Raw genomic sequence first — 25,380 nt, forward strand, 5'->3', positions numbered from 1 at the left:
GGAAGGAACCAGATTGCTTTTCCTGTAAACTCTCTGCATCTCACCTGGAGCTCTGAAGATTCTGCCACTGTTTTCCCCACAATATACAAGTCATGCTGTCGCCCTCCCTTGAGGCTACGTATTTCAACTGTTACATCCATCTAGTCATGGGGGACTGCATGGAACTTAGTATGGAACCATGGCCCTTAATTCCATGGAGGAGAGGTCACATTGCCTGGAGAGTTTTAGATCAATAATGAAAGCACAGTGCATTTGTGCAAGGAAACAATACTGAATTTCTTGATTATGGAAGGTTTAAAATATCAAACAACATTACACTAACAAGTTTCCCCACCACCACTGAAGTATTAATTAATAAAGACAGGACAAGACACTGGGTTTGTAGAGGATGTGGATTAGGTTTAGGCTGGAGGCCAAATCAGACCAAAGGTTCAGATTCAGATTTGAGAGAGAAAATTTCAGCTGCATGTGAATGAAACTGGAAAACAGACTCCTTCCCATTTTATATCTCATCCAGATGAGTTGTGATCTGGGGACTGAAACTGCACCTCCCTATGCATCTATGCCTGTTTCCGGGCTTCTTTAAAAATGGTATTGTCACCTTCATAGCAAGAACTCTGCAAGAGCTTTTGAACTCAACCCTGCAAAGTCCACCCCCTTCATCCCCCCCAGTACTACTTTCAGTACATGTCCTGCATATGGAGGGCTCACAAGCTAGGACCCCACAGCACTCAGCTGGCAGTTTGAATCACAAAATAGTCTACTTTTTTAATCTGTATCATTAACAGTATTTATTTCATTACAAAAATCAACTCAGATTCTTCTTTCTGCAGGAAATGAGTGACATCTTACATTTATTAAACCATAATCTGGGTGATGATATATTGCTGTAAAGAAAAAATGACTACTGGTAATCAATATTTTTAAGCATTGAAAACAACACAAACCTTTATATTTAACTGATGAGTTTCTGTTGGACACAGTAGTTTCTGCTGTGCGTTCCCTGATTGATTGATTCTCCAGTAGCCCATAAATTTATGGTCTGGCAAGGGTAGCCTATCAAACAACATATGAACAAAGAAACATTTATCCCTGTTAACTTGCAATGAATAAGGGATACATCGTTTAACGATAGAGTTTTCCTAAGAGGCTATTTTAAAGATTCTCTAGTTGAAAATGCTCCCTTGCTGAAACATTCAATTTCTTTTAAATGGCAAACATTTTAATTTTCTGAAACACAAGTAATCTCAGAATCTAAAAGACTGTGCTCTGAAAAGAAAAGCTTCAAAAGTCTGAATTGTCTGAACTATGTAGCGAAGCATATTCAGTGCTCTCTTGATCAGCTTAACTCAATTGAAAGAGGATGCCAGAATGAGTGTGGGGAGCTCTTCTAAGTGATATGTTCCTCTACAAAAACTGCATGAGTACAGTAAATGTTGAATCGGTTTATTGCTGCAAGAAGGAGCATTAATTGCTGTTGTAAGTTCTCTGACACCCAGTGGATGGGTCACATAGTACAGACAATGACCATATGCCAGTTGCCTATGCTGCCAAAACTAGCCTCTGTTTTCCAAAAGCTGGGAATGGGTGACAGGGGATGGATCACTTGATGATTACCTGTTCTGTTCATTCCCTCTGGGGCACCTGACATTAATAAATAATAATATATGGAGATATACCTATCTCACAGAACTGGAAGGGACCCTGAAAGATCATTGAGTCCAGCCCCTTGCCTTCACTAGTAAGACCAAGTACTGATTTTGCCCTGGATCCCTAGGTGGCCCCCTCAAGGACTGAACTCATAACTGTGGGTTTAGCAGGCCAATGCTCAAACCACTGAGCTATCCCCCCTATTGGCCACTGTTGGAAGTCAGGATATTGGGCTAGATCAGGGGTCGGCAACCTCTGGCACGAGGTTCACCAGGGTAAGCACCCTGCCAGGCTGGGCCAGTTTGTTTACCTGCCACGTCTGCAGATTCCCACTGGCCGCAGTTCGCCGCTCCAGGCCAATGGGGGCTGCAGGAAGTGGCGCAGGCTGAGTGATGTGCTGGCCACGGCTTCCCACTGCCCCCATTGGCCTGGAGTGGCGAATCGTGGCCAGTGGGACGCGGCAGGTAAACAAACTGGTCTGGCCTGCCAGGATGCTTACCCTGGTGAGCCTCGTGCCAGAGGTTGCTGACCCCTGGGCTAGATAGACCTTTGGTCTGACCCAGTATGGCCGTTCTTATGTATCACAAGAAAGTGCAGAAGGATGGTCCTTCTGTATGCCGTGTTAAGGGTATCGATATGGCAGGTGTAGGGTTTCTCATGGATGGTTAGCCTTCACTACTTTTTGTGGTCACCTGCTCAAAACACAACCTTGCCAATCCTGCAGAAAAGACAGGGTTAATTTGCCTAAACTTGAATGATGCTCTTGATCTCATTTTTTTTTCCTTTTGTTTTCCATTCAGGAAGAGAATATGTGGGCAACTGTCAAAAATAATTTCTGCAATAACTGAAAATATTGGTATATGATAAAGTAGTTTCATAGAATATAATACACATATTTTTGTTCCTCTACTCTCTCTCATTTGCAACTACTAATAAAATTACTTGAAGTTTTGTTAATGCAGAATAATTACATTAAAACCAAAGAACTGATATGCTAAGATACAGTATCAGAAAATGTCCTTTTGATCTCTCTTATTTGGAACTAGTTGGCATATGGCATGTATTTAATTTGCTTCTAGCATAAGAAAGTTGAGAGCATGTGCGAGATATTTCTAAACACTATTTAAACCTCTTATGTTATTGCATAACTACAAAACTTGGCATGAGAACAAAAGACATCCCCTCTCCTTCCTTCTAAAAATACATCTCTGAAGTCTATTTTAAATAAGTTCTCCAAGACTGTTTGTTGTCTGTGCTTGATTTCGCTCATTGTATTTGTTGTGTCTGTTCCTACAATCAGAATTCTTTAAAAATAATAGGCTCTGGAGGTTTTGTTTCTTATAGATATTTTGGGCAGAGAGGGGGACCAAATCAAAACCCTAGGTCTGAGCACCCCTGAACTTTGTAGAAGTTAAAATCTCTCTCTATTCCAACTTTAGGAATGAACAATTATATTTTCTAATTTTTCTGAACAGCACAAGAAAAATAAATTAAAATATTCTAATAATTGTTCTGCCCATATACCTCAATCAACCTGGAAGGGCCACAGAGTAGTTCAATCTCCATACCGATTCTGTCCTTGGCCCATTTGCTGAGACTCTCAATAAAGTTGCCAATGATAGGTTTTGTGATATTGAATTAGGAAAGGGATTGAAACCAACAAAGCATTTCACATAGGTCAATGTTCAGCCATAAAATGGTAATGACTTTTGGTGATGCAATCTGGTCTGAATTTAAACTAGCTTGACAGGCGGTGTTTTCCATTACGTTTAATTCCCTAGTTAACCAGCTCTGAGAAGACAGTTTTTATGACTTTACACCTATTTACAACATCAGTCAATACCAAGGTTTGAGAACTATATTTCTTGTAATTGCTTCCTATCTTCAATTTCCCCTTGTTTAATTATTTGCAGTGTGAGGCCTGCTTTTAACATTGACTGGAAAAAGATTCATATTTTTGAATGACTCTGTTTACAGTGTCTCAATGTTTTTCACCTGTTTCCTAACTAGTCTGGCCAGTTTTCTCCCACATCAGGAGTCAAAATTAAGCCAGAGCCAAAAGAAACGTAAGCATAACACAGCTCAGGTTATGACATCCAATCCAATCATTAACAATTATTCAGAGTATACTCTTTAATGCACATATTTCTCCAAGATAGATACATTTATGCATAGAGGAGTATAGAGTCAGTTACTAGAAAGACATGTTGGTTTATTAATGAAAGTAAAGTTCACTCTTAAGAGTTTTTGTTTTGGATTTCAAAATGATTTTCTGGGAAAGCCTGGATTTGATCCATTTTGGGGGGATTATGAAGGAAGCACATGAATTTAAATTACTCTGAGTACTATGAACTTGGTAACAGTAGCATCAATTTCACAAGGAATTAGATTTTAGTTTTGAACTCCTTACACATAGCTCTCATGTGTAGTAAACTTTAGATCAATGAATCTACTAATAATTATGACTATTTACATGAAATTTTTACAATTTTCTCCAGTCTTTGGAAAAGCTACATGCTCATTTTGAGAAGCAATTAGAACTGATCAATTGAGAGATATACCAGACCCGTTTGAAATTGGTTCATGTCCTGAAGAAAATGTCAAAGATTAGAGCCTTTGTTTTAAACCTGAGATGTAGACAACGCATGAAAATATCATGAGTTTATAAATCCTCGATTTCCACACTTTCTAAAAATGAATTCTAGTAGACCGGTGAGATACGAGGCAGTCTTTGGCTAGGTGTTCTTCAAATTCTTTTTTGGTCTTCCTAATTATATTTTTACACTTCACTTGCCATACCTTACGTTCCTTTCTACTTTCTTCACTAGGATTTAACTTCCACATGTTAAAGGATGCATTTTTGTCTCTTGCTGCTTCTTTTACTTTGTTGTTTAGCCATGGTGGCACTTTTTTGGTTCCCTTACTATGTCTTCTAATTTGGGGTATACATTCAATTGAGCCTCTATTATAGTATCTTTATGATGTCTTGCCGGAGCTTTGCTATGCTAATAGTGCCTTTTTTTCTTTTCTTTTCCACTAAGGGGACTAAGTTCACCTTTCTCCTAAATTCTTGAGGTTTTATTCTCTTCCCCAGTTCTGAATGGTTTAGTCCCTTTGATTTGTTGTAGAAGAGTCAACATGGCTTTTGTAAAGGGAAATCATACCTCACCAATCTACTAGAATTCTTTGAGAGGTCAACAAGCAAGTGGACAAGGGGAAGCCAGTGGATATAGTGTACTTAGATCTTCAGAAAGCCTTTGACAAGGTCTCTCACCAAGGGCTCTTAAGCAAAGTAAGCTGTGATGAGATAAGAGGGAAGGTCCTCTCATGGATCGGTGACTGTTTAAAAGATAGGAAACAAAATGTAGGAATAAATGGTCAGTTTTCAGAATGGAGAGAAGTAAATAGTGGTGTCCCACAGGGATCTGTACTGGGCCCAGTCCTATTAAACATATTCATAAATGATCTGGAAAAAGGGGTAAACAGTGAGATGGCAAAATTTGCAGATGATACAAAACTACTCAAGGTATGTCCAAAGCCGACTGTGAAGAGCTACAAAGGGATCTCACAAAACTGGATGATTGGGCAACAAAATGGCAGATGAAATTCAATGTTGATAAATGCAAAGTAATGCACATTGGAAAACATAATCCTAACTATACAGGTAAAACGATGGGGTCTAAATTAGATGTTACCACTCAAGAAACATCTTGAAGTCACTGTCAATAATTCTCTGAAAACATCCACTCAATGTACAGCAGCAGTCCAAAAAGCAAACAGAATGGTGGGAATCATTAAGAAAGGAATAGATAATAAGATAGAAAATATCATAATGCCTCTATATAAATCCATGGTAAGCCCACATTTGAATATTGCGTTCACACCTGATTGCCCCATCTCAAAAAAGACAGATTGGCATTGGAAAAGGTTCAGAAAAGGGCAACAAAAATGATTAGGGGTATGGAACAGCTTCCTTATGAGGAGAGATTAAAAAGACGGGGACTTTTCAGCTTGGAAAAGGGATGACTATATGATAGAGGTCTATAAAATCATGACGTGTGGAGAAAGTAAATAAGGAAGTATTATTTATTCCTTCTCATAATACAAGAATTAGGGGTCACCAAACGAAATTAATAAGCAGCAGGCTTAAAAAAAAGAAAAGGAAATATTTCTTTACATACAACGCACAGTCAACCTGTAGAACTCCTTTCCAGAGGATGTTGTGAAGGCCAAGACAATAACAAGGTTAAAAAAAGAACTGGATAAACTCATGGAGGATAGGCCCATCAATAGCTATTAACCAGGATGGGCAGAGATGCAAAACCATGCTCTGAAGTGTCCCTAGCCTCTGTTTCCCAGAAGCTGGGAATGGGAGACACGGGATGGATTACTTGATGACTGCCAGTTCTTTTTATTCTCTCTTGGGCACCTGGCATTGCCTACTGGCAGAAGACAGGATACTGGGCTAGACGGACCATTGCACTGATCCAGTATGGATATTCTTATCACTGAAGTCACAGGCAAAGATGTGAGAGGTAGTGGAAACTTGTGAGTTTAAGATGTAGGCAGAAAGTTCTACACAAACTCCTTCATTCTCTGGAATGATAATCTACAGCAGGGGCCGGTATCCTTTCAGAAGTGGTGTGCCAAGTCTCCATTTATTCACTCTAATATAAGGTTTCGCGTGCCAGTAAAACATTTTAATGTTTTTAGAAGGTCTCTTTCTATAAGTCTACAATATATAACTAAACTATTGTATGTAAAGTAAATAAGGTTTATAAAATGTTTAAGAAGCTTAATTTAAAACTAAATTAAAACGCAGAGCCCCCCGGACCAGAGGCCAGGACCCAGGCAGCGTGAGTGCCACTGAAAATCAGCTTGCGTGTCACCTTCTGTTGCCTACCCCTGATCTACAGTATCAAACAAGAACTCTTATTCACACACTTCATCAAAAGCTAAAGCTTGTTTGTTTTTATGTCTCTAGAGACTCCTAATGTGACATCATACGGAAGAAGGACTAACATCTAACAGTCATTTCCACTGAATTATTTCATAGTCAGTTCTTGGACTGTCAATCAACCTGTCAGATGCTTTAGATCCATTTTGTTTAAATTGTTACTTTTTGACTATTTTACCCTGAGGGTTCTAGATCCAGGATTCACTATTGAGAATGAGGCAGTTATGTAAGTAATGTTTTTGTGAAGAGGTGGAGATTGGCCCAAAACCTTTAGTCAACATGGTGATTCTACATAAAATTGTTATTTAGATTGATTTTCTTCATGTACAGTAGTCTAATGGGAGAATTTGTCAGAAAATAATTCTCTAGAGGCAAAATATAAATGGAGTTCTTGAGTCCACTAAAAATGAAGAGACTAAGTTTATAGGAATCAAGTTACTTGTAATTTGTGTTTTCTGAAGGTAGTTATCAGAACTAATATAGCCTCAGGCAGGAGTTATAAAACGTGACTAGTAAATTAGAGAACTCACAGTCTTGTGAATCAAAAGTGGGATAGAATGTTTCATAACACGAGAACTATGGGTCACCAATTGAAAGTATTAGGCAGCAGGCTTAAAACAAAAGGAAGTATTTCTTCACACAGAGCACCTGTGGGACTCTTTGCCAGAGGATGTAGTGAAGACCAAGACTCTAACAGGGTTAAAAAAAGAACTAGATAAATTCATGGAGGATAGGTCCATCAATGGCTATTAGCCAGGATGGGCAGGAATGGTGTCCCTAACCTCTGTTTGCCAGAAACTGGGAATGGGCAACAGGGGATAGATCACTTGATGATTACCTGTTCTGTTCATTCCCTCTGAGGCAACTGGCATCGGCCACTGTCAGAAGACAGGATACTGGGCTAGATGGACCTTTGGTCTGGCCCAGTATGGCAGTTCTTATGTTCTTTGCTAACCAGATCATGGCACTTCAAACAAACAACTTTTGATTAAAGTCTTATTTGTATCATTTAAGGTTTCAGTTTAATGACCTTCCTATTTCTTATCCATGAGACACAAAGAGGGAAAAAGAGACATTAAAAAATTCAAGCAGCTTGAAGTTGCCCTTGCCTCCAACTCGATGAGTGAAGACTAAAAATTAAATGGTTCTTCCCATCTTTCCTTTCTCCTCCTTCCTCTTATGGGAATAGCCTGACCAATCATTTAACAGAGAAGAATAGGGCTTGAAGTAAGTCACTGTCACCCCGTCTCTCCATACAGTCCCCGTTGCACAGCCCTACCCAGCTCTTTACATTTTCACTATAACAGGTCAGCTCAGTGATACACAAAGCAGGGAAGGAACTGCTGAGGAATGGATCACAATGACAAGACAAATTAACAGAAGCAGCAGCTTAGCAGCTGAAGACCCACTCACCAATAGCAGGAGAGGTAAGGAATGGGGAACAAGGTATGCAGTAGAGAAGAAAAAGGGAGGAAGATGTCCAAGATACTCTCACACCAGCAGTTTTTGTTTTAAATTATTTCAGGACCAAATCTAGAGGGCTTCACTCTCTCTTCAGTCCTATTTCATGTAAACACCACAGAGCTCAATGTAGTAATTTGCTAGAGTTAGAACTGACAACAGAGTACTTTCTGGCAGGGTGGGGGTTAAATATTACATATACGATATTTAATTCCTACAAATTGCTTTCCCCCAATTTTGGGTGTAATAATACACTCCATTGTGTACTCCTATGTAGTGAATGTGAACTGCTGCATGGGCCTCAGCACAGATGTGTGGAAATTTGATGAACAGTGCACAGCCTCATGTGTGTTATTTCGTACACAGCCTCCAGCTGCATTAGATATCAATTAAAAGGAAAACTAATAGATAAAAACAATAGCTTTCCAGTCTGCGTGGGTGAGTGGGGACCAATTATAATCACTACCTTCCGAGAACAGGATATGTAGGTAAGTCATCTCGCATTTATAAACATCAATTCTGCAATGCTAAGCTTATCAAAAGATATTGTAAAATTCATAAAGATACCCTGACTTAAATACAGGGGACTACTAGATGGGGAGTAGAGAGAATGGAGTTAAACTCTCCCACTCCTTACTTGACAGGCAATACCAAAAAAACCCTCAGTTAACTCACAAGATCCTGGGAGTCAGGACATGCCCCATATCTATTATCTGGCCACAGATGAACCTCACAGAGATATTTTCAAACCAGTTCAATTAGAAAAAGGTTCAGATGATTTTAAAATGGGAATGGGCGATGTATATTCTGGCTTGGAAAACTGGAAATCTAGAGGAGATATGATAAAATAATGAAAGGCTTAAAGAAGCCCAATTGGGTGTTGATATTTAATATTTCCACAATAGCATGGTGAAATTAAAAAGGCAAAAACAGAAAATGTACAAAAAATACCTTTTCAAAGTAACACATGAAACTCATGCCTGCATGATATTCTACTGTTATCATGCAACATCTCAAAGTACAGAGAGTTCTATTTACTCAGTACTTGGACAGGAGCAAGCTCCAAAGAACAAATATGCTACAAGATGTGATGCTGGTGACTCGGCAAGTAGCCTCTATGTCAGTCTACCCTCTGTGTCACTAGTGAACAAATGTCCAGAATGATGAACAAAGGTCCAGACACTTGTTGGAGATGCTCTCCTTCAGAGAGCAGTTAAAGACCTCACAGCATTTGTGAATTTAGTAGTGTTAATCTGGTGTCCTGGCCAAATTCCATCTTGGGTCTTATGTTTTCCTGGCAGTTTCAATTAATTATGATAGTTTCCTTCACTTCTTGTTCTGAACAACTGCTGCAGAAGTGATTGACTTTCAGTGGCACGTGAAGTGATCTTTTATATATAACTATTTAACAAGGACATTGTAAATTGTTTGTTAATGTTTGTGAAAGTATACTGAGATCACTGAATGAAGGGCTGTTAAGAAATATAAAGTATATTATAAAGGAAAATAGCATAGTACATTTTAAAAATGAGATATGTATGTGAATGAGAAAAACACCTGCAGTTAAATTAGCTAAGAAATATATTGTATAGGCCACTGATAACCAACTGGAGAATGACACTGAATTTTTCCCAACATACAGTATTGTTTAGTTAGGTGCATTTCCTCAAAAGTATCTGTGATTACCTAGTCAGCCTCTCTTGTGAAGAAATGGTTTTTGGAGGTTTATAATTTTGTTTGCTGGCCTATGAACACGACTGATTTCTCTGAGGGCTCTCAGTTCTTTTAAGCTTGACAACCTGTTCCAAAATCTCATGCCAAAGCCTGAAACCATGGAGTATGGATCGATTATAATTCATTTAACTTTGGAGACATTGAGTGAGATTCTGTAGGCTACACTGATCCCTTCCATAAAACAACTCACATCGCAGGAATCCCTTTTTATTGACCATTAATGATCTCCTAACCCTTTTCACAAGAATAGGCATATTCATTTCAGAGTCCAAGCAAAAATTCCAGAATAGACAACTGCATTCTGCCCACCTAAATTCATCCTGAAGTTTAACTGGATACATTCTTCTTCTGTGTTTCTTGTTCTAAACTGCTATGTAATACCCCTGTCTGTTGTTTGTGTGCCTACCATGCTTTGTTCCTACATAGATAAATAACAGCTATCACATTCCACTCTGGTTCAGTGGTAGATTAAATAATTCCTGCTTGTAGATGTCTTTTGGATAAAGTGATATGAAACATATACAAAGAGTCACCTCTGCTAAATATAAATAAAGCTCAGTATATTAAAATAAAATAAAACATTCACAAAAGGTTGTATCAAATATATTAACATATGCAGTAGAATTCCTGTACCAGTGAAACAACACATCAATAGGTTTCAGAGTGGTAGCCATGTTAGTCTATATCAGCAAAGACAACAAGGAGTCCTTGTGGCACCTTAGAGACTAACAAATTTATTCAGGCATAGGCTTTCGTGGGCTAAAACCCACTTTATCAGATGTATGGAGTGAAAAATACAGTAAGCAGTATATACATACAGCACATGAAAAGATGGGAGTTGCCTTACCAAGTGGGGGGTCAGTGCTTAATTGAACTGTCCCTTCCATAGCACTCATACACATTATTCCTGGATTGAATCAGCATAATTATTCCACTCTTAAATTCCAGCAAAATGTTTTCTAAAATACAAATAGGCCTAGACCAAAATCCCTAGATATGAACACTTGTGAGCTTTGAGGAAGTTAAGATAGGATATTTTTCTCTATACTTGGGCTGAACTGTGTATCTAATCACTCTGAATCCTCCTGGTTAAGACCATAGCCAATAAAAACAAACGGTACATTTATTTTTCTAAAATCCTTATTTAAATTAAATAAAATGCCAACTTATCAAATATAAACTATCATTCTAACTCAGACCCACTCTATAGTCCTTCAAAACAGAATTCAAGCAACTGATTTTTAGCAAGTGAATTATGGAGATTGTGGCACCAGTTTTAGGGGCATATTGTCATCTTGATGCATATAGTAGTTACTAGGGCATTGAGTTCCTCAGACACGTGATTCCTCAGACAACCAGAGGAAAAATTATGCCATAGTCATTAGACCGCCTGTCTTCTTCAAAACATCTACGTAGGTTGCTAGACATGATTATAGTGGTGTTCCTGCAGGAGAAATCTACACACTGACAACTGATAAAGACCTTTTGTCAGTGGAGTCAATTCAGCTGCTTCTAAGCAAACATAAAAGTAGTATAATCCCATGTAAAATTGAATTTTCCATAATCCACCCTTTGCTTTATTATAAAAGGGAAATATTTGTTTCTCCATAAACAGTTACTTGACTGTTTAATGACTTGTTTTTTCTGAGATTTCTTAAAAGATATATTAGATTTTTCAAAACATCTCAGAGGAAGTTTAAAAAAATAAAAATAAAAACACTGCTGTTAATTATGTTTATTTATCAAATAACATATTATCGGAAGGCAGAAAAAGAAAGGTATCAATGTGAAGTGCAAAGTATGAGCTCAATCAGCTGTGATTTTACAATTTAGGTTTTTATTTTAAAAATGGCTATTTTATTTCTGATCTCTCAAATCGTACATAGTATAACAAGTTCAGTCAATGGCCATGATTATTAAACAATAACGGAGATCTGGATATAAGCACATTTTAAAATCCTTCTTGTAGCCTGCAGGGATAACTAAGTGCTCTGACATGCTAAGATGATGTATTTTTATAGAGCTAAGGATTAAGGACCATTTCTTGCTCCCATTGAAGACAAAAGGATTTGTTTTGCTTCTGAGTTTAATGGCAAATAGGAAAAGATCTGTAGTAATTCAATAAAAAAAAAAAAACAGACGAAGAAAGAAACAAATATTTCCCTTTATTTGTTTGTATCTGTTTTGCAGACATACTATTAACATTTACATGGACATTAAATAGAGATGAAATATTAGTAATTTATAATTACTAAATGTATTGGTAAAATATAATTGTCCATTATTGCAGAAAACAAAACTTCAACCATAAGAGTATTTAGCTTCAAGTATCCCAGGTTGTTGTTAATCAATTAGCAGCAAAATAAAAGAAAGCGAAAAATGGTTGACAGAGACAAGTGTTCCTAATATATATTAGGTTAGCCTTACTCCTTGGCCAGTTGTATACTGGTAGGTTTTGCTCCAATAGGTATCCCATGTTTGTGCAAAGTGCTGATTAAAGTATCGCGCATTTCATTGTTGTAGGAGTCGAAGTCAAACACATTTCGAACCACATTTGCAAGTCCTTCATTTGGAAATTTCTGCACAGAAACAAAACCCCAACATTTATCTTATTACATACACCTAAGTTATTGCATGTAGTAAAAATATTTTATATTGTAGTTAGTCTGTATAGTTAAACCGCTAAAGCCAGTTGAGAGAGAAATGTTATGCTTATTTGTCATGAAGCAATAAAACGAACGGTATATTTATTTCCTGGAAAGACAACTTCTGTTTAAATTAACCAAAAACATCTGATTCCTGCATCTAAATACTGAGCTCTAGTAGTCATCTTCGTAGAGCTGCTAGATAGAATACAACAGAAACAACTAACACAGAAATTGCAGAACTAACAAGATGCATGTTAAACTTCATTGCCTTATCACTTTGTTTTTTGTTGCATCTCTCATGCTTTCTTTATACAGTATCTAGTTAGATTGTATGACCTTTGAGGCAGGGACCTTATCTTCTTACACATCTGTAAAATGCTTAGCAAACTATTGGCAATTTATAAAGAACACACTTTTAAAAATAAAGAATGAATAATGAAGTTAATTTAAGGTGGGAGTTGCAAAGGTTTTCAGTGCTGGCCTACCACAGCTCGCACTGAAGTTGATGGGAGCTGAGGCATGCCAGCACTGAACACTTTTTGAAAATCTCATTGTTGGCTGCTCTGGGTGCTGTCTCTCTAGGGGTCCCAGCTTTCTCTTAAGTGGTCCCTTTCAGTTTGACCAGTCCATGAATTCTTAACTTAAACTGAGTCTATCAGCCCTTAAAAACCAGGGCCTGCAGTTTTCTTTTGTCTCCTTAGAGGCAGCCTGGCATGGGGCTACTGCCCCTTCTGCTATTCAAGGCCTTTCTGCTTCTCTTTTCCCTCTCTGTTCTCCCTCCTTTGTAGCTGGGCTTGTTTTCTTTATCCGTCACAGATTCGGGTGCATACCTTCACGACTGGCAATTCTGTCAGCTGGGCAGGGGTGTGAGCAGCCTGATACCCTGTCATCAGGCAAGACTCTCCTCTCCCTTTTGATTGTGCTCAATGGGGTTTGTAAACCCCATTTTACCCATCCTTAAGTGACCATGGCCCCATTCCTACAAACACGTATGCCCATGCTTAACCTTACCACCATTGTGAGACTACTCACAGTAGTCAAGTTAAGCACATGCGTAAGTGTTTTCAGGGACAAAAAATTTCCAAGGGGCATACTGTGAACCCATCAGTCTTATTTGGCAGCAATTACTCGCGTAAGAGTCCCAACTGTGCAAGTAAACGCACACCAGCGGAATAAGGGGTACACAGTCTGGCCCCAAACGACTGCCATAGCCACATTACTAGTGCAGATCACATTTCAGTAACTGTAGAAATCTGGGAGATAATTTTAAAACAAATATTTAAACAAATTTTTAAAAAAGATTCAAAGTATGTATGTACAAATATTAGAATAACCCCCCACACCAAAAATTCTCATTAGTGTTTTGGTAAGTCGTCCCAATCATCAGCTTACTCAAAATCCAGGCATTCAATGCTTTCCCAGTTTCTAAAATAACATGCACATTATGCATACAATATCTAAATCCAACTACACCTCTACCCCGCTATAACACAACCTAATATAACACAGGTCCGCATATGGCGCGGTAGCAGCAGGGCTCTGGAGGCGCTTTAAAGGGTTCGGGGCTCCGGGTGCTGCGGGGAGCCCCGTTCCCTTTAAATCCCACTGGAGCCCTGCTGTTCCTACCCCGGGGCTGCGGCAGCGGGGCTTGGGCGGCGCTTTAAAAGGCCTGTGGCTCCAGCTGCTGCAGGGCGCCCCAGGCCCTTTAAATCACCGCTGGAGTCCCGCCATCCCTACCCTGATCTAACGGGGTTTCAGCTATAATGCAGTAGGGATTTTTGGATCCCCACGACCGCATTATAGTGGGGTACAGGTGTATATATTATGGTAGATAAGGATGTCGTTAGTAGCAGAGGTATTGGTAGCTGTATATCATTTCATTCTTTGGGCTTTTCTACCTGGTGATCTAGTGTGTCGCAAGCCATGGTGGGAAAGTACAGCACACTGGCACGCCATACGCTAACTGGCTGTGCGGACCCTGCTACTGTATGCTAAAAGTTCCATAGCACACTTTGCAATACTCCTGTCTGAAACAGTGGTACATCAAAGCACATGATGGAATTTTTACTGAATGGTGGCTGGATCCACATGATCAGTTAGAGCATGAAAAGCTGGTGCACTCTACATTCACGCCCTGGCTTGCTTGCTGCGCACTAAACTGCCGTATAGACAAGCCCTTTCATGTGTGTACCACAGAATACTACAGCACTCATATATACAATACATACACAAGAATATGTAGTAGAAATTTTGCATATCTGCTATCTATAGAAAAGGCTGTATTATTACTTAGCTAATTATTTGCTTAGCAAAATATGTAAGTGTGGGATTGTATAAGTCATTCTCTAGCTGCCCCCAACGCATTTAATGTGGCTATTCCTTACTAAATAAAATATAAAAAAGTCCTCTGATAAAAGTTCTAAGTTAAGTTGGTTGAAACATTTTAGATAGAATCCCTGTGGAAAAAGTTAATTGACATTTCTGAACTACTAAACCCCTTTCTACAAATAAGACTTATAGGACTAAATAATTTCACTATCCTGGAATCAAAATAAATATATTGCACAGAAAATAATCTACTCATATATCATGATGTATATCAGGAAGATCCACTGCACACACCATCCAAAATTAAAAGTACAAATATCTATTTATATTGTTACTACTTAGCACATAAAACCATCCTGCCTGCAACAAAATTATACTTGGACAACTTCTATATTCTGCAAGATATATTTAATAGATAGTGTAGGAAATAGAACTTATCAGGACTTGTATATACTGTAAATATAACTGAAAAGCATGGTGTGATATATTTTGAACTTTAGAATTTCTGCAAAAGTTAAGCAAATTATCATGTAATTAACAGTACACAGAGTGAGTATATTTTGAATAGTAAAACAGTAATAATGATAGTTATGGTTATATAGCATTTCTTAGTAATAACTCACATTCTTCCCCTCTATTACAAAGTGTAACCAACAAGCTTTCACCAATTTAATTAGTAACTTTCAGTATATGAATACGCTAGAGGATAATGATTAGCCTCACTTGCTCTAAATTTATTGTTTCATGTAGCGTACAGAGGAAACTGCAAAAGCTTTAATAAATTGACTCAAACGTTATCTGGCCCACCCAATAGTCTCTTTATCCTCTTTTGAACTATTCTGTTTCCTCTGTCATACATCCCTCATGTCACTGAAACTGATATCTCTGTGCTTCCTGTACCAATATTATATGATACGAACTTTATATCTTTAGAGGCAGATGATCATCACTTTCACAAAAACTGTTCTGAACTAGAGAACTTTTCAATAGGCTCGTCGCTTAACTACATTTTTAAAAATTGAGCTCTATTGCTACAAATGGTACAAATTCAGCAAATTTTTAATATCTGGCTGGAAAACTGTTTATCAAAAATGGAACTGACAGTTTACTTGAAGCACAAAATTTGTCTGTCTTTAAAATCATTTACTTGATACTGATTTTAAAAAACAGATTAGCAGACAGAATATTGATTCCCCATCAGTACATCCCGTTCTCATTCACAGAGTCTTTCCATTACAAGTAACACTTCTATGCACGTCTTGGAATACTTTAATATTTTACTCCTAGATTTCTGGTTATTTTTGAAAACAAAAAACAGTTTTTGCTTTTAGCAGCTTCATAATGGATATATTTTATGCTTAAAGTCATTACACAGTACAGCTTGAAAAAAAAGTACTTTATGTGAATCTAAGCTTATGTGAAATGTGAATACAGGTACTATTGTAATCTGCTTTAAACTAGTCCCATGCCCATTCACAAAAATAAAGATTAGATGGATTTTCTGTTCACGTCAGTGTATACATTCCATGTAGCTTGACATCTTATCAAATGTGTTGCTAAAACCACTTTATTGAAGAAACAGCAAGCACAGTAGCAACCTATTAACACTGTATTCTATTATTCAATCTAAAACATTTTACTGAAATGATTTTCTCAGCATGAGTTTTCTCAAAGATGCTGAACTGTTACTGGAACACAGTTTAACAGTTTTCCTCAATTCTGCAATCCCTGTATTATGACTGGTTGTGGGTGACTTATTTTCATAACGTCTATAGGATTATGTCTCCATAATCACAGAGTACGCATATTGCTGTACTTTGATTGGCTGACAGTAAGAATGCAGAGATTTTAATAATCACTTGTACTATTACTTCTGATTCATACTCAAAATTTTCAGGTTTTCTGCTAAAAACAAAGATATTGCCTTAGCTTCTAACCCAGGGGTGGGAAAACTGTGGCGACTGTCCTGCCCGACCCCTGAGCTCCTGGCCCGGAAGGCTTTTCCCCGGCCCCTTAAGTGCTGTCTCCCTTCCCCCGCAGCCTCAGCTCATTTGCCCCGCTGCTGGCACAATGCTCTGGGCGGCGGGGCTGTGAGCTACTAGGGCAGCGCAGCTGCAGAGCCCGGCCTGACCCGGTCACTGTGCTGCGTGGTGGCGGCATGGCCCGGCTCCAGCTGGGCAGCGCAGCTGTAGCACCACCAGCCATCGGTGCTCCAGGCAGCATGGTAAAGGGACACGGGGGAGGGTTGGAGCGAGAGCAGGTGAGTTTGGGGTGGTGGTCAGGGGGCAGTGGTGTGGATAGGGGTTGGGGCGGAAATAGGAGGTTGAATGGGGGCAGGGATCCCGGGGTGCAGTCAGGAAGGAGGGGGGGTTGGATGGGGTGGCAGGGGGCAGTCAAAGGCAGGGGTTCTGGGGGCAGTCAGGGGACAGGGGTGGTTGGATAGGACAGAGGTCTGGGGGAGCCATCAGGAATGAGAGGAGGGGTTGGATGGGGCGGCAACAGTCCGGAGGCAGTCAGGGGACAGGGAGCAGGGGTGTGTGGATGGGGCAGGGATCCTGGGGGGGCCCTCAGGGAACAGGGGTTGGATGGGGCAAGAGTCCCAGGGGGGAGGGCAGATAGAAGGTGGGGGCTCGGCCATGACCCCCTCCCCTTACCGGTCCTCATACAATTTCTGAAACCCGATGTGGCCCTCGGGCCAAAAAATTTGCCCGCCCCTGTTCTAACCCCTTTCTGCAGAAGCAGAAAAATTCCAAAATTACATGAAAGAAAACAAAAACCTGAGTACAAAGAAAGTGAGGCTGCGTAACTGCTGTAAAGGAAATTGTTTAACCATATGACTAAATTACCTCTTTCCTTCCTACAGGTCAGCATTGTTCATTGACTCATTTCCCTCCTTCCTTTCCTCCTCACCCTTCCCTCCCTGAAGGCTGGTAAGGTCTTTACTCAGAATAACTATTACATTTTTGTTTACACTAATTGTTTACATTAGGTTAATCCCACTCCCTTCTTTACTTGCCAGTTTTGAAACACAATTTACTATAAACTGTTGGACTTCTGCTAAGCAGTAGCAGATGTCAGGGCCTTGGAGATAGGTTTGCACTGAAAGAGAACTCAGTGATGCAGTCTGCATATCTACTCAGTGCAACTTGTTTATTTATACTACATACATTAGTCTTTCTACAGAAGTGGGCACAAATGGCACACAGGCCTCTTTCGGAAATCTCAGACCACACACCAATACCCTGTTCCCAGAAAGTAACTCTGCACTAATTGACTCCAGTGAGGGAAACTGAGGAAAAGAACCAACTCTCATACTGTTTGCCACACCTTTCCCCAGACAACCTCTATCAGAAAACTAACAAAGCAGTGTTTCTTCAAATACTGTACAATTCTTGTGGACTACGAAAAATAACTTATAAGGTGGTGTAACACTGTCATTTGGTGACATCTGACATTACAACATATATTCTAATTATAGATTATTTGGGGGTATGGCATTAGGAAGGAAGAACCAAAAGGTAGTTTTAATTCTAAAGAAATCTGCCTTTCAGCAGTTTGGTAGTTTTTTCTCTTTCATTTAAAATCTAATTATTTGTTTTAATTTATTAATATTACTAACAACATGATTCTCATTTCTATTAATCTGATAAATCACTATGACCTTTCAAGTTTATTTGGTGGGAACACTTCAGCTTTCAGACCTGTAGGTCATTCAGCCCAGGATAGTTATTACTTCGTAAACATTCAAATGATCAGTGCTGTTATGCTGTATTGATATTACGGTAGCACCCAAAGGCCACATCTGCATTCAAGAACTATTGTCCTAGGCACCACTAAAACTGCAGAATGACAAAGTCCCTGCTCCAGAAATCTAGAATTATTAGATATAACTGTCATTGTAACTTAAAAAAAACTATACTATTTCTCAGTCATACCATCTCAGGGTATGTCTTCACTACCTGCCGTATCGGCGGGTAGCAATCGATTTCTCAGGGATCGATATATCGCGTCTCATCTAGACATGATATATCGATCCCTGAACGAGCTCCTGTCGACTCCGGAACTCCACTAATGCGAACTGTGGTAGCGGAGTTGACAGGAGGAGCCATGGACATCGATCCCGCGCTGCGAGGATGGTAGGTAACTCGATCTAAGATACTTCGACTTCAGCTATGCTGTTCATGTAGCTGAAGTTGCGTATCTTAGATCGATCCCCTCCACTAGTGTAGACCAGCCCTTATTTGACAAATTTGACACCTCTCCCCCTCTGAGCCCACCATCACGCAGCCCCGTTGTGCTGTATGAACATACAGGCAACAATGGTACTTTTGCCAAAGAACTTACAATAGGAGACATTATATTAAAATAATTATTACAACAATATTTGTAAGAAATATAAATGTAATATTATAAGATCTTAAATCTAAGAAATAGCACTATAATAATTAAATTACCTACATCACAGATTATGAATAGTAGAAAATACAAACATTCTGTATTCAAATAAGAAGGAAATATGCTTCAAGTTATAAACCTATTCTTCTATTAGCACAAATCAAAACCTAACTTTAACCTTTTAACTTTATTATTCAAGCAGAATTCATGATATTGCACTTTGACTGCGTGAGGCAAACAGAGTACATGAGCAACTATTTGCCAAAGGCATATTCATGTACAATTTTGACAATACAATATGATTTTTGATCTATTATTCTTAAGCAACAGTGTTCAATTTCCTATAAAGGCAATGTAAATCAAAAATGAAACAGCAGACAAAAGTGTAAATTATTAAATTATGTTATTCTTATAAAAGTGCAGGGAATTCTATCAGAAACACCAATATGAACAATGTATAATAGGTTCACTTTCTCTCACACACACAAAGAACATAATGAAAGATAAAAATGTATTGTATGCATTGTACATACTTATGAATAAATGTTCACAAAGATCTAATTACCATCATACATACAAGATCCCTATCACCGTGCTATCTGAGCATCTAGATATTGTTACACTTTCTAAATGCAGTTATTGGACAAATCCTTCCATTCACAAATTTTATTTATTACTTATTTAAAAAAAAAAAAACTTTATCTACAACACTTGAAGGTTTTTCAAAGAGTATATTGCATTACTGTTCATTTAATTTATTACATTCTTTTGCATTCAAGATAATGCATATTGTACCTGTAAATGTTTTACTATATTTACAACTTCTCTGGTTGAATAAGGATAGTTAATAATTCCTTGGTCAGCCAAGCTCCTCAGTTCTCCAAAAGCAGCCACCAGTTTCTGAAGGATTTGCTCAGGAACATCCGGTCCATACTGTCTAAGCATAGCCAGTTCCGACTGTGGTTTGGGATTATCAACTGCGTGGCAGCTAAAAATATCCCCTAAAATAAAAAATATATATAGCATGCATTTAAGCCTTAATAAAAAGACAGCAAAGAGTCCTGTGGCACCTTGTAGACTAACAGACGTATTGGAGCATGAGCTTTCGTGGGTGAATTCCCACTTCGTCGGTGGGTATTCAGTGTACTAATAATACTTAGATCTTAGTATCCACCTAGTATAGCTGAAAAACCCTGAAAGCCTTCAGAAAGTACTGAGGCTCAGTCCACTAAAAAAATCAGGCCACTTCAAGTCATCTCATGCCGGTCATACAAAAACGAGGCATCCAAAAATCACTAGTCACCTCTGAAAATACATAAGAGCGGCTGTACTGGGTCAGACCAAAGGTCCATCTAGCCCAGTATCTGTCTACTGACAGTGGCCAATGCCAGGTGCCCCAGAGGGAGTGAACCTAACAGGCAATGATCAAGTGATCTCTCTCCTGCCATCCATCTCCACCCTCTGACAAAGACGAGGCTAGGGACACCATTCCTTGAAAACTTAACCTTCCGCACAGGGGCCATTTATGGACTTAACCACTATGAATTTATCCAGTTCTCTTTTAAACGCTGTTATAGTCCTAGCCTTCACAACCTCCTCAGGTAAGGAGTTCCACAAGTTGACTGTGCGCTGCATGAAGAAGAACTTCCTTTTATTTGTTTTAAACCTGCTGCCTATTAAAATACAAAATTCTTAAGTCACTCTTTCCTAATAAAGAGACTGAAGGCTGAATTAGAAATGCCTGAAGGCAAGGTTGGCCAAAATAAAAAGGTTGGAACAGCAACCTCTGACCTGTCACTATTGTTCCCTGGAAAGGAGAACTTCTTCATGGAGTGCTGCTCTAAGCACTCTGCAGATAAGTGCTGTCTCCACAAATGCCTGTTTAGACCACAGGAGGTAACTTTGCAAAACTTGTCCACTACCACCTCCCCTCAGTCAAGGAGGTGGAGCAGACAGTAAATTTCAGTACACAGATAAATTCTGAAGGCCTATGGAAACCAAACCTGATCCATTTGGCCATTGCATAACTGAACATCTGGAAGCCTTCCCTTGAACTCTTGAAGAGAACGGGAAAAAAGGGGATTTATTTCCCTGCTTCTAATCTAACTGCACCTTGAACGTGCTTCTGAAGTCAGAGACAAGGTGTTTTCCATTCCTGGTTCAGAACTGGGAAAATCAGAAGGGAAGTGTATCCTGCCTAGGTGAAAAGGGGGCAAAATGTTGGCAAAAACTAGGACACGTGTAAAGGACCAACTTGTTACTATGAAGAACCAATATGCACAGTTGTGGGAAAGTATGGAGAGCTTTACCACTGTCTTGGCTAAGCAGATCAATAGCCAGAAACCAATTTCAAGAAGAAGCAGCGCAAATTGTCTGAATGAAGAAGCATCACAGGGTGGCTGGCCCCTGGAAATGAAGGAAGTTCAGCTTCCCTGTGCTAGAACAGATGCTCCCAGCTAGACTAATTATGAGAGTGGGGCACCCCAGGGCTATAATGAGCCAGGCTCTCAGTATGCAAGGAGGATTGCTCAGGGAGCAAGAGCAGGCACAGGCAGTGGGAACCTATTGGAGAGAAAAAGAGCCTCCAAGAAGAAAGCCTTGGGAGGTGCTCTGTTAAGGGAGTACAGGAGAATCCTGCCATAGGCCATGAAGCAGGAGAGACTGAAAGACGAAGGGGAATGTCTCCTGGAAATTGTAGCCCATGGTGTGCTCAAGAACTGTTTTGTTCTTTTTGCTTATATTTGGAAAATAAAAATGTCAATTCTTCATGGGCTGGGGACAGGATACAGTCTTACAGGATGCTTGAACAGAAGATCACAAAACCTGAGGAGGATCACTTTTATAACTCACTCACGGCATCAGGGAGCTAAATGAATAGTGGAGAAAGATCAGTTCTTTCAGGAGTGCTCTGATGCAAACCTAAGAGATTTAGGGTCATTACTGGACCCTGCTGAAGATGATCTTAACATGAAAGCAGAGAGGTTTTGACCCCTGGAAATAGCATTAAAAGGTAGAACTAAGCTTTGGCTAGTCTGAGGCAATTATGACTAAAAGCAGTTTTCTTTAGGAGTCTCCAGGTGAGCAGGAGGAGAGGAAATATTTAACCATGAGAGAGTTCTATGGATTAGTAAAGACATCCTGGGCCAGTGTTGCTGGCTGAATTTCACTGAGAACAGGTCTACAACAGGGACACCTCATTAGGACTGCAAAACATTTGCGCTTGAGGACCACATTCCCGGAAGGGCCTTGGATTACTCTTGCCCACAGGACCTATGTGGAACTTACTTTCTTGCTGAACAGATGTCCATCCCAAACAGGGTCACATCTGAGGCAATGAGCATCCTGCCTTAGAACTGGAACTAACAGATTTAGTCCCCATCCCAACCACCCCACTCTTCCTCTCACCATGAGATCAAGTAAAAGAAAGAAAGCTAATGTTCTCCCCACACAGTACCATTAAATATACCTGATTTACAGTGCTCCCATTTAATACTAATCACTTACCTAGTGTGCCGAAAAAATCATTACCCAAAAAGGGAAATCCAGGCCTATTTGCTAGAACTATCATTCTAAAATCAGGATGAATTACTATTACATTTTCTCTCCCATCTACATTAGCAGGATCTGGAAAACAGATTGTTAAAAAAATGTTTTAGTTTTGCTCTTTATGAACCAAACAATAGAAATCTGTACATCTTCAAAAAAACACCGAAGTCTTTCTCAGCATTTTGCTCCACCATGAGAGGTCTAGGCACTTGGCTATAATTATTTTGTTTCATAAACCTAGAGGAATAATCATTCCAAGCTCAGCGATGCACTGAATATCTCAGGACCAGAACAACTTGTGCCTTCAGTAAAACTTGATAAGGTTGATAGCACAAGATATATCCATGAGAAACCCATTGTGGAGATTTCTACACAATGCCCTGGGTGAGACAGGGAGAAGAGATCTGGGGCTTGCCCTCCTACAGATAACCTGGTCCACAAACCTGAAGACCCATGGAAATCTGTAAGAAGGCACAGCCACGTGTGCAGAGAATGTGTAAACTGGCTCAGGCTGGGCTTCTCCACCTGCTCCCTGGAAGCATATCTTCATTGGTACCACAGGGAAACCTCTCACAATTATACAACCAGGATATTAATTTAAACAACTAGAAAAAAGTATTTCTTTTAAATGACACCCTAGAGATTTGTGGTCACCCAGCATAATTCTAGTACAGCTCTACCTCAATATAACACGATCCGATATAACATGAATTCGGATATAACGCAGTAAAGTGGTGCTCGGGGGGGGAAGGGGCGCACTCTGGTGGATCAAAGCAAGTTCAATGTAACGCGGTTTCGCCTATAAAGCGGTAAGATTTTTTGGCTCCCGAGGACAGCGTTATATTGAGGTAGAGGTGTATTATATCACTTGAATGTTGAATAATTACTTCATTCACACTTAAATCTGTGCTCCTAATCTGTTTAAAAGAAAACATCACCTCTATTCTCATCACACATATAGCACTATATTGACTAACAGTGAAGATGCACTTCAAATAATCTCTGCTCTGAAAAGTAACTATAAAAATTCCAGTGTGTTTCAGTTTTTTCCTCCAATGATTTCCACTTGATGAAACTCTAATGATGACATTTTCTCAGCTTACAAGTAAAACAGCAACAACAAAAAAAACACAAAGATTTTTGCTAACTGCCAGCCCTGAAAAAATTCAACCTGGGATCCAAAACCTAAGATATGGATCTAGCAGGCCAAAATACGTTCTGAGCAATAGGACTGCACAGATGTAACCAAGAGCACAATTTGGTCAAATGCATCCTTATTACTGGAATTGATGAAGACAGAGCTCAACTTGATTTTTGAATCCCCAGCAGAGAGGGTTGCCAATTAGTAAACTTTTCCATGACAATAATAACTGAAACACTAATGTGGTGTCTCACAGGCATGTTTATGGAGCCTCTCTGCAGACTCTAATTAAAACTCTAATAGCTAATGTTTGCACAGCAAACATTTTTTCGACCACCAGACTCTTTTGTAGTTATGGCTTAACAAATGCAATTGCTGGAATATGGTAACATACTATGTTTTATCGTAGACTATAAAAGCAACTTACTGGCAACAAGGCGCCTTCCATCTGACAGAACCATTTCTCCACTTTCCACAAGAGTTTTTAAAATACAGGTAACATTTGTAGGTGCTTTGTCTGCCTCATCGATAACCAGAATATGCCCCAACTTAACTGATTTCACCTAGAAGACAGAATAAATCAACTGTATATATATACATATACACACACACTGCAACACTGATTTCTCAGTTTCTTGTAGTAACATTTTGCATGACTTTCAAGAGCTGAACTCACAGGAACTCTCACTAACTTCCAGTGTTCTTCCAACAGAAAGTCAGTGGAAACTGTTGAGTGTTCAGCATTTTGACAAATCAAACTACTGATCTTGGTGTCTGAATATGGACTTGGAAGTCTAATTACAGGCTTCCATGTAAAAAAAAATTAACATATATATTATTGAAGACTACCTCTGAATTCTATCTAGCTAATGGATTGGATGTGTGGGCAAATGCTGCTGGGAGAGAAGTCCTCATCAATCATACCAGAACCCGAATTCAGTGAATGGCATGACATGCAGAAACAGATTCTCTTGCATATGCGCACACCATGTGCCTGTGTATGAATGGCGGTTGCCCGTGCACACATGGAAAAAGCTTTTCCAACATGCAATGCATTGGCGTGTATGGAGGAAGGGCAGCAGGTGATACTGAAATAAAGAGGGAATGTTAGAAGAGGATGAAGAGATGCCACTGCTCTGGGGTGAGGATGAGGTGAACCTGCTGTGACAGACAATAGTGGTTCTGTTAAAGCAGAACCAGGCGGAAGGGGTGCTGCAGCTGGGAGGGAGATGAAGAGGTTCGGCAGGACCAGATTCTGCTGATTGGAGGTGAGGTGTGATGCAAACTGTAGCTAACATAAGCAGTCCTGATTGCTTGGGACGATGGAGCAGAAGGCAGTAAAGGGTTTAGGGAGTGGGGCACAAGTGTCAGGAGGCTGAGCCACTGGGTATGTAGGATGTGTGTTTAGAAACTGGAAGGGAAACATGGGGAAATTTTAGTGCATCAAGTAATTCCAAAGTGAAATAAATATGCTCCTTCTGCATGTCAGATACACCAAGACCCCAGAATACTACACTGAT

At 39.5% G+C, this 25,380-nt stretch overlaps 1 protein-coding gene across 1 annotated transcript in view; it reads right to left on the reverse strand.

The window, feature by feature from the left end:
• Positions 1–25,380, reverse strand: part of VWA8 (von Willebrand factor A domain containing 8) — a 279,054-nt gene that overhangs the window by 89,723 nt on the left and 163,951 nt on the right. Inside the window, exons 23-27 of the mRNA XM_075065283.1 lie at positions 24,288–24,423; positions 22,678–22,797; positions 19,969–20,174; positions 12,230–12,381; positions 948–1,056 (exon numbers count right to left, since the gene is read on the reverse strand). Of these exons, the coding sequence (XP_074921384.1) occupies positions 948–1,056; positions 12,230–12,381; positions 19,969–20,174; positions 22,678–22,797; positions 24,288–24,423 (723 nt within the window). The remainder of the gene's footprint in view (positions 1–947; positions 1,057–12,229; positions 12,382–19,968; positions 20,175–22,677; positions 22,798–24,287; positions 24,424–25,380) is intronic.

Source organism: Chelonoidis abingdonii, chromosome 1 (assembly GCF_003597395.2).
Source record: "Chelonoidis abingdonii isolate Lonesome George chromosome 1, CheloAbing_2.0, whole genome shotgun sequence".
NCBI lineage: Eukaryota > Metazoa > Chordata > Testudines > Testudinidae > Chelonoidis > Chelonoidis abingdonii.